Source organism: Myotis davidii, unplaced genomic scaffold, assembly GCF_000327345.1.
Source record: "Myotis davidii unplaced genomic scaffold, ASM32734v1 scaffold404, whole genome shotgun sequence".
Lineage (NCBI taxonomy): Eukaryota > Metazoa > Chordata > Mammalia > Chiroptera > Vespertilionidae > Myotis > Myotis davidii.
This window is the reverse complement of record NW_006295824.1, coordinates 365,901-376,755: the sequence shown is the minus strand read 5'-3', so window position 1 is coordinate 376,755 and position 10,855 is coordinate 365,901. Positions and strand designations below refer to the sequence as shown.

The window sequence follows — 10,855 nt, the reverse complement described above, 5'->3', positions numbered from 1 at the left end:
TTGATAGCTACTTTTGAGTAACATGATACCAGCTGATAGTAAATCCTACTGCCCCGAGTAAAGCAGTTTGGATTGCACGTGGTGATAGAGGCTATTAACTGTCTACTGGAATCTACTCTTCCCCAGGCACACAGCTAGACTGCATTTCCCAGACTCTCCTGTAGTTAGATGAGCCGTGAGAGCAAATCCAGACCGGAATGTGAGCAAAAGTGAAGTTTGCCATCACTGGGTGGGGAGGGGGGAAGGAGAAAGAGGGAGGGGGGATCCAAAAGAGCAGCTATGCCTCCTCAGTGTTCTCATTCTACTGGAGAGGTGTCCACCAATGCCACAGTAACCTTGAAGGCTCCATAGTGAGGACAGAGCTTCTGCCAGCCTTATTTTCCAAATGACTGCCTACTGCAGAGGTTCCCTGCAACAAGAACCTCACCCTGGGGTGAGTATTCTATATTTAGGCCACTATGTGGGATAGTAATTTATTAAGTCCATTTATTTTAGCAGATTAGCATTGAAGGGTGGCAGACTAGGCCACCCCAAGCATGCCACTTTGGCATAAGGGTTATGTTGAGGTTAAGAGACTTGAAAAACAACAGGTGCAAGGAAGGCACTTGGACCTCCCGCTTTCTTCCAGAAAGCAGGAGTTAAAAATCCAATGTAAAAATGCCCTGTCTAAACAAGGAAGAAAGAAACATTTTTATCACCAGAGACCAGGAATCAAGGCCAAGAGAAATCTGTACAAGCAGACCTTGTTAAAAGAAAATAACTCTTATCTTCCTGTAGCCTTCCTGTATACTTTAGTTACGTTTCCACAATTGATTCCCTTTGTTGAACCTCGTTTATAAACACTTAGGACTAGCCACTTCTTTGGGTCTTCATTTTCCATTGGAGGTTCCCATGTACCTGTAAAAATCTGTATGTTTTTCTTCAGTGAATCTATTTCATATCAGCTTAATTCTCATGCCTAGCTAGAGACCCTAAGAAAGGAGAGGTAAAGTTTGGCCTCCTGACAGCATATCCCAACCACTACTTCTACCATATATTAAAACTCCATGTTCTTATTAAAATCACATAGAGGTACCTTAACTTCTCTTTGTACTTTTCACTTTGCCAAAGGTGCTTTCACATGTATTACTGATCAGGAATCTCACAATAATCATTGAAAAACAGTAACTCTGGGAAAATCTGTGTGTGTGTGTGTGTGTGTGTATGTGTTTAAAGAGTACTTCAGTAAGATAACTTAAGAAGTCACAATTTAAAATAATAGAAGTAAACATACAGTTCAAACGTTTGATATGCAATAGAAAATTCCATAGAGCCATTAAGAAAACAAACAAAAATTAAACAAAGTTTCAATTTCAAACCCGAGATGATAATAAATATACTTTGAAGATTTACTTCTGTGGTCCAACTCACCAATAAGAAATTATTATTAACAAAACAAGCGTCCTTACCTGCCAAAGATGACATATTGACAATGATGCCGCCTTCACCTCCGTTTTGCTTACTCATGTAATCCAAACCAAGATAGGTTCCACTGATGACAGAAACCTAACCCAAGGGCATGAATGGGAAAAGCAACACAGACATTACACTCTGTCATATAATCATACACCAATATATTTATTACTATCTCAGGCAGAGGTCAACAACTGTTATCAATGAAGGGTTTTGAAATGGCTTTAAAAAAAAAAAGCTAGTCATTGACTTGGATTCTCTTTGGTTTGTGTGAAGTTGTGGAGCTTATCACATATCTGCAAAACTTTACTTAGCTGCCCAATCTGAGAGTTTATGATAAAGATTGTAACCCTATGGTGTTTTGTCAACATTAACTCAATGTTCAGCATCATCAAGAATTCTATATATTCTTTTTCTTTTCTAAAGATTGGATACAATATTCATTTACCCTTATTAGAAGCAATGGTCCTCATGCCCGGGAGTCTGCATTCACCTGCTCTGTTTAATTCCCTTGGATCTTGCAGTATATGATAGTAGATTCCCGGCTTTACCACTATTATATATCACAAGATCTAAGAAAACAAAACCTCTAATTTGCATTTGTATCTACGTTTCCCCCAGGTAATACAGGGGAAGGTGATCTCCCAGCTTTAGTGTAGACACTGATTGATCTAATTCAGCCACGGAAATCCCATTCTCCTTGCCAGAGACTGGTTTAGGAGATGGTATGGGACCTATTTCTGGCCAGTAAGACCGGAGGGGCAGCCGGCTGGAGCAGAGTGAAGGGGCTGGGCTGGGGAAGGGTGGTAGAAGAAGATGCTCATAGAAAAATTGTTGATACTTTTAAGAAAACCAGAAAGAAATGATTATGTTACTCCTTTTCCATTGCTTTCTATAGGTGCGATGGCGAGCAGCCTCTTAATGAAACTAGAATAAAGGATGGCAGGTGGAAGAGTAGATAAGAAACTGGATCCTGAGATGCAACATCCAACAGTCCTGATGCTACAACCCTGTTGTGTGAGGTCACATAACCTTTACCCAGTTTGAATGGGAGAGTTTGTTACTTGGGACACATGGTCTTCAGTAATGTCTGTCACTTAATTGTGTTCATCACAGCGTACAGGTGTGCCTTTGCTGGTTTACTCTGCTTCACTGCCCCTTGCCATCGGTAGATACCCGTTCTGTTTTATTCTAATATTGAAGAGTTCACCACTACTCAGAGCAATTTGTCATGTGAAACTGATATTTGAAATCCTTTTTTCCCTTTTAAGAACTTCTCTCCCTTCCAACTGAGATTTCGAAAAGGTGGAAATTTTCTTTTGGCATCTTAATGCCTACCTTCTTCATTCCTTATAATACTGCAAAGAAAATGATGCAATAATGAGTCTGGAACTGAGGGCACAGATTACTGTTTCCCTTCTTTTAGTTTAAAAAAGTCCTTTGGGAGTTCTTTGAAAAGTGTTCAGAGTTGCCTCTCTACCTAACAGGGGTTTAGAACAAAAAAGTAAATTGAAGATTTTATTCACTTAAGCCATGTGTCAGTTTGATATTAAGTAGGCTTAGGGATAATGAGTAAAATCTCCACATGATTCCCTTTAAAATGGAAACACAGAACATGAATGGTTTATATAAGAGGGAAAAACCGTGGATGGCTGAAATGACTGAAGTTAGCTAGATGCTGCTCGCTTTTGCCCAAGTCTCCAGCATGTCCGAACAGCATTTCTGTTTATGCGTATTGGCACTATGCTTTTTCTCAGGTATTTATACTCTGCTGGCACCCTACGTTTGTGTTTGCAACATCTACAAGATGCAACCAGCTAGAAAAGTTGGGGATGTGTAAGCTTTATTGTAATTTTTTTGTTAAGCAAGATTGATTCCCATGTCCTTGGTGGAGACGGAGCACAAAGGGTAATTTCCCCATCCACTGTCAGGATATGAACTGAGCAGCTTTTCAAATGGAAACACTCTTGGACTAAATCTACATGACAAGGTCTAATGCTTTGTCTTCCAGGTTCTTGTCTTTTCTCCAGTCCAGTTCTCAAGAAATATAGTAATATTTATGATCTTTCTTTCCCCCCGCCCCTGAAATCCTTTTTCATTGTCAATATTGTTCCAGTTTTTTTTTTCTCCCTGAAATCCTTTTTCATAGTCAATATTGTTCCAGTTTTGCTTGCTTAGGTGGTAAATATTGTCTTCCTCCTTGCAGAAATTACTTACAACTTAACTGTGATAATAAGTTCAACTGGATCTGCCTAACTATGATAATAGTTCAACTGGATCTTTAGATATTATAGAGTAGTAATAAGAGAAAGTAGTTACTAATTTAATTGATAATCAACATCTTGGTAACCAAAAAAAAGGGAGTACATTTGACAACACTATTTCTATCCATTTCTTCAACTCTTCATTTTGAGGTAGAGTAGGAGAGAGGAACCCAACACACATAGAAATGAGACAGTGAGAAAGGAAGAAAATGTAGATTTTTATACTTTGGAGAAGAAAGGCAATTTATTGAGTGAATACTTTGTAGTAGCACTGTGCTGGATGTGTCAAAGAAATCATGGCTTATTTAAGCTAGAGGTTATCTTTATTCTTTCACAAACCGGGAAATTCAAGATCAGAGAAATAAAAGTTCACCAATTCCAAATTCAGGACTGAAATGTAGTTTCAACTAATTCTAAATGTATACCCTTTCCAAGTTCAAGTCTTATATTTCTGAAAAGAAAATCACCAGCAGTAGCCATCTATTTTGTTTCATTTTTATTTAAACATACCAAGGGATTCAATATATGCTAGTTACATGTCCAAATTAGATTACAAATTCCACTTGTGTGGGGATTAATTTTTTAGGTTTATCAAAGCTTCAGAATGTACAATAAGTACATTACAGAACATTCTTATCAATATTCCAAGTTAAATCTATCTCTGCCGAATTGCCAAGCTAACCTCTGATAATTATGCAAATAGTTCTTTTTGAACATTCCCAGTAAGCTCTGAGCAGCTATACAGAAGGCTGCTGCGGTTGGCTTCAGACTAAGGAGGAAGTACAGAATAACCGAATGGAAACAAAAGACTGAGAAGAGGTTTATTGTACCTCTTGTGTGGGAAGAGTGGTGAGATCAAAGGATAATGAAGGGTTAAGTTTGGTAAGGAGTCAAGGTGAAAGGACAGATAATAGTGTTTGGGATTACTGAGATATAAGGAAATCATCCAAACATTGCATTAAAATTCAAATTAAATATCCATGGATGTAAAGTATCATAGGATGACTGTTTATCCAATAAATATTAATTGAATATCTACTCCATACACAAAACAGTAATTTTCTACCTTGAAGATGTTATAGCATATTAGCATAAATTACACATGTATCAAAATCACTCTAAAAATAATAATTTTAATAAAATTTAAAAAATGGTACATCAAAGAAATCCAAAACACCGATCAGAAAGAATGTATGCACCCCTGTGTTCATAGCAGCACAATTTACAATACTAAGATCTGGAAACAGACCAAATGCCCATCAGTAGAAGAGTGGATAAAAAAGCTGTGGTACATCTATACCATGGAATACTATGCAGGAGTAAAAAAGAAGAATCTCTTACCCTTTGAGACAGCATGGAGGGACTGGAGAGTCTCATGCTAAGTGAAATAAGTCAGTCAGAGAAAGACAAGTATCACATGATCTCACTTTTATGTGGAATCTTATCAACAAGATAAACTGATGAATGAAATGGATCCTTTCCCTTCCTCTCTGAAATCAATAAAAATATATTTTAAAAAAATAGACCCAGAGTTATAGAAGCATGAACAGACTGTTGAACCACAGAGGGAAGGCAGGGGAGGGTGGCTGGTAAGAGATCAAGCAATGAACTTGTATGCATATAAGCATAACCCATAGACACAGACAATGGGGCGGTGAGGGGCTGCGGGGGAGTGGGGGGTTTGGAGGGAGTTGATGAGGGGAAAAAGGGGACATATGTAATACTTTCAACAATAAAGATTTTTTAAATAAAATAAAATAATAAAAGGTTTACATCATATAAATATGTTGTGTGAGATTTCAGAAGAGGGAGGTATGTAGTAAGGTTCTTTAACTAAGTGATTACTTTCTTATAAGGACAGAATATAGAAAAATGTACAGAATTGTGTGAGGCAAATTACATTCAGAGCAATGTCTAAAATCTCATTATATAAACCACATGCAAATATTTGCATTATACTAACAGAGATAATCAAGTTGGAAGGACCATGATTGGTCAGACTCTAATCTACTCTTGCAATGGGTGTCTTAAGTAGGCGGGGCAGTAACATGTTTGTAGTTACATATGGGTAACAAAGGTTATATTTTGTTCTATGTAAGATTAAACAAATGTCTTCAGCCACTGGTGTTAAGCTAAGGAGTGGCTTATGTCAGAAGAGTCCAAAGAAAAACAAAGGCCAGCTAAATTTCAATGCAGAAGAGTCAGGAGAGTGAATTGTAACTAAAGGAGTCAAATAACATGCCCTTGGTCTTCCAGAATTTCCTATTTTCAGATAGTTTAGGAAACTTCCAAGCTTGGAGCAGATGTTTATTCACCTAGGCTATATTCAAGCGAACATGCTCTCTCAGCTGGATGAAACAGATAATTCGAATCCTTTGTGACAATCTCTTTACTATTTCCATGTTTCTTATACCATTGCACACTTTTCTGGCATTTGTTTTCTCAGCGGTAAGGCACAGTAGGTGTCCATTATGAATATATTGACTATAGAAACTTTATACCCTAGTGACCTTCATCTATACATATGTAGCTATGTATTACTGATGAAACTGTTAGAAATATCAAACAGTTTTGCTAAAGGAAGAAAACTGCTGCAGCATGATTTGTGCTTTTCACTAGGCTAGCTCAAAGAAAAAAAAAAAAAAAAAAACCACAAAAAGTTCTTGTCACTATGTGGTTCTGGAGAGTAGCATAAGTTCATAAGAATATATTCTTAAAAATTTATGAAGCTCTCAATTGGTTGTATTATCTTTTTTTTCAACCAAAAAAATATAATGAAATATACTTCATAATAAGTCAGGGTAACCACTAAGGATTAAATATAAAACATACAGTTTTCTTACCAGCAGGAGAAAATTAGAGCTATCCAATGGAATTTAAGAAGGAAGTAGAAAAAGAACAAAAACAAGAAGGAAAGTGAGTAAATATAAAATATGAAGTAAAATGGAAGAATAAATCTTAATAAAAAAGTAAAAATAGCCCTAGCTGGTTTGGCTCAGTGGGTAGAGCGTCGGCCTGTGGACTGAAAGGCCCCGGGTTCAATTCTGGTCAAGGGCACATGCCTGGGTTGCAAGCTCGATCCCCATTGTGGGGTGTGCAGGAGGCAGCCAATCAATGATTCTCTCTCATCATTGATGTTTCCATCTCTCGCTCCCTCTCCCTTCTTCTCTGAAATCAATAAAAATACATTTTACAAAAAGTAGAAATAAATATAAGTGGCTTAAATTCACAAATATAAAAAGCAGATGTTCTCAGATGGGATTTAAAAAGTAAGATCTCATATTATACTGTCAGCAAGAGACAAATTTAACATAAAATGTTACTTATGTTTTTAAAGTAATGTAATAGAAAATAGTATATCTAGGTAAATGACTGATTTTATATATGGAAATATGGAATGGACCAAAACATCATAGGTTGCAAAGGGATATACAACTTAAAAATCAAATGAAAGATCAATAAATTATAATCACTAGCAATTTATTCTCCAAATATTACAGGTTTATAATATGAAGTCCAAACCAACAGAATTACTGAAAGAGGCAGGCAGATTAACATCTGTCCTTTGAGATATGATTTCATTCCGTTCAAAAACTGACAGATTGAAGAGATAAAAGTCAGCAAAGGAATAATTGCCACTCAAACAAAATAGAAATATTGTAAGAAAATAAAATTATAAGCTACAATCATATAGAAGTAGAGACATAAATACAAAATCAAATTAGGTATAACTAAGCAAACCCAATGGTGTATCAAACATTGATAAGCCATGATAAAGTATTACTTAGTTGAGAGATATAAGCATGTTTCACAATTAGAAAGTATTTCATTTTATTTCACTTACATTACTAGTTTAAAGTAGAAGAAAAATCATAGAATTGTCTTAATTCAGGAAAAGCAGTTGTTAGGTTTCTCTAAACACACACACACACACACACACACACACACACACACACACACCAGAAAGACTTTGGAGGAAATTTGACACATAAGTCTTAAAATTATTTTGAATATAATGATATCCAGGAACACTTGAGACAAATTTTAAAAAGGACTTCAAGGAGGGTGTTTGTACTTTTAAATGGAAGCTTTTGTTTTCATTTAAAGGAGTTTAGGCATCTATTAAATTTGGGGGACAACTTTGTAGCCTTATCAAAGCGATGCTTATATATTCAGCTCTTTTGTGAATTCGTATAATTCTCATTACACCCATCAAATTATTAATACAATTAAGTAATTACTTCTGGAAATGTTGATTCAAGTCAAACATTTATTGACCAAGCACTATTTTCAAGATATTGGGCTGGTGACTGAGAGAGGAATATAAAGAACATAACACAGTTCCTTTTTTGAAGGAGTTTATAATCTCCTAGTTGGATATCATGAAGTAGGGGCCACTCCTTGTACTTTACCCATACCCACTCGGCAAGTGAGAGTGGCCTTAGCAAGGCCAGGGTGGCCTCATTCACAGCTCGGCTGGGATATTTTCCTTAGCCAAGGTTTGGGTTTTACTAAACCCCAATATCTTATGTCAGGTGTGTATATAAATGGGAAAACCACCAAATGTGTGACACAATGGATGCAACAGAAATTTTACTTCCTAATTTCACATTCTTATAATTTAAGTAAAAGCAAAAGAATCATCAAACTTTGTAAAACTTACACAATATACTACGTGCACAAATAAACACACATACGCATACACACACCAGCTTTCAGGATAAAATTCTTAGTAACTACAAAGTCCAAAAATCACTGGCCTTGTTTTCTGTTATATTCCTGGAATTAAATTAAGATTTATTTTTAAATAAATAAGTTAAGTCATGGCTGGCAATTTTTTTTCTGTAAAGGGCAGGATAGTAAATTTTTTAGACATCACATATCATAGGCCTTTTCACAACTACTCAGTTCTGCTACTGTAGCATGAAAGTAGCCAGAGAGAATCCTGCTATATAATAATATGCAAATCGACCGAATGGAGGAACAGCCTGTTGCTATGATGCACACTGACCACCAGGGGGCGGATGCTCAATGTAGGAGCTGCCCCCTGGTGGTCAGTATGCTCCCACAGGCGGAGCACCTCTCAGCCAGAAGCTGGGGTCAAGGCTGGTGAGCACAGTGGCAGTGGCGGGAGCCTCTCCTGCCTTCGCTGCAGGCAGGCAGTAAGGAGCAAGGGGTCCTGGACTGCAAGAGCCCTGGACTGCAAGAGGGATGTCTGACTGCCGGCTTAGGCCTGATCCCCCTAAGCCGGTAGTCAGACGTCCCCTGAAGGGGTCCCCAACTGCGAGAGGGTGCAGGCTGGGCTGAGGAACCCCTAACTCCCCAGTGCACGAATCCTGGGCCTCTAGTGTGTAAATGAATGACTATAGCTGTCTTTTTTTTTTTTTTTTTTTACATTTCGTTCACTTTTTTCAACCACTTAAAAATGTAAAAGCTATTTTTAGCTTGCAGGTCATACAAAAACAGGTGGCAGGCTAGAGTAGTCTGTGGGCCATAGTCTGCCAACTCCTAAGTTATGCAATAAATTATGTTCCTTTTCATATTTTCTTTTATTATTTTAAGACATATTTTCATAATTAAAAATCTCAAATATCTTCCTACTTATAAAAGGAAATGCTTTTTTTTTCTAACTTTCGGTAGTCATTGTATTGTTTCTGTGCTTATAAGAACAATTTTTCTTGAAAAATCACATTATTAAACACTTTTAGGCAATTAGCATGGCTAAGATGGCTTACCAAGTTAATTTGCAGCATTTTTTCCCAGTTTTTCTCATTATTCACTCCAGCATTATTGACTAGAATGTCCAGTTTTCCAAAGTAGTCTACAACTTTTCTGAAAGCATCTAAAATAAAAAAAGAGACATTACAGATATGTTCTTTCTTTCCATTTATACATGTAAGTCATATCCTACACCACGGCATGCATTTTTATGTATCCACCCTGATAGCGAACATTACACTCTTAGTGACTCAATGCCTTGCTCCTCAGTGTGGCTTGTGAGCCAGCTGCATCAGTCAGCATCATCTGGGAACTTATTAGAAAGGCAGAATCTATGACCACCACAGACCTACTGAATCAAGAACCTTAATTTTGCCCAGCTAGTGTAGTTCAGTGATTGAGCATCAATCTATGAACCAGGAGGTCCCAGGTTCAATTCCCAGTCAGGGCACATGCCCGGGTTGTGGACTCAATACTCTGTGTAGGATATGTTCTCAGGTCTTGGGGCCAACTCATGAGTTCCTTGAAAAAAAGTACATCCAAGAAAAATCATAGAATTGTTAACAACCACCAAGCATATTGAGTTCCCCAAAAGATAATTCCTTATGCAACTTAAGTGTCAAAAATAGTGGCAACATTTTCTAATATGTGCCCTTTCCAGTACCCTTTACCATACTGGAATGGAAAACAACAAAATAAAAACTGTTTCCTTTTTCATGGAATTTTTACAATAATTCTTAAGATCTCAAATTGATTCTAGGAAAGATCCTCTAGTAGAGAAAAATTAAGAACTTTTCTTTTTATTCATTTATTTTTGCATTCCATCCTAAGAATGTTCTCTTCAGAACTCCACATCCATCTTATAGGAAATTAGGTTGTTAAATATGTATGTCTATTGGCCATCGTTTGAGCTAATGTATAAAGTGTCCAATGTTTTGTATGAAGAGAATTAATAAATTAAAATCCTAAGATGTACTGAGACTCTTTAATAATGTACTGAATTTTTTCAAAGTAAATCAAATGTCTATAGAGTTATCATAAAACAAACAAAAAATATGTATATCTAATTACTTCTTTAATTTTTTCTCATTTTGGTCTCCACTGCATTTCTTATATTCTGCCCTTACCAATGTATAATATACCATCTTCTTTCTGACATACCACTAAATGTTGGGCCCAAGCAACTTACAGTCTAGCTCTTGGTGATGTTTATATGCTGTGGTACTCTTTGTAATTTACCTACTCCCCCCATCACCACCACCACCAGGTTGCATTTCTTCATTTATAAAATGAGTTCTGTCTTGTTCTTCTCCAAGAACATTTTCACCTCTGTATTTTTATGATTTCAATGAAGTCTCCCTTGGCCACATGTCTAAACCATTTGAAAAGTTATAGGCAGCACTACATCCTGAAATCGGAAG

At 36.7% G+C, this 10,855-nt stretch overlaps 1 protein-coding gene across 2 annotated transcripts in view; it reads right to left on the bottom strand.

The window, feature by feature from the left end:
- Positions 1–10,855, bottom strand: part of HPGD (hydroxyprostaglandin dehydrogenase 15-(NAD)) — a 31,223-nt gene that overhangs the window by 18,357 nt on the left and 2,011 nt on the right. The window contains exons 3-4 of one of the 2 annotated variants that reach the window (XM_006770729.2): positions 9,452–9,558; positions 1,449–1,545 (exon numbers count right to left, since the gene is read on the bottom strand). In XM_006770729.2, coding sequence (XP_006770792.1) covers positions 1,449–1,545; positions 9,452–9,558 — 204 coding nt within the window. The remainder of the gene's footprint in view (positions 1–1,448; positions 1,546–9,451; positions 9,559–10,855) is intronic. The other variant, XM_006770730.2, reaches the window with a different exon arrangement.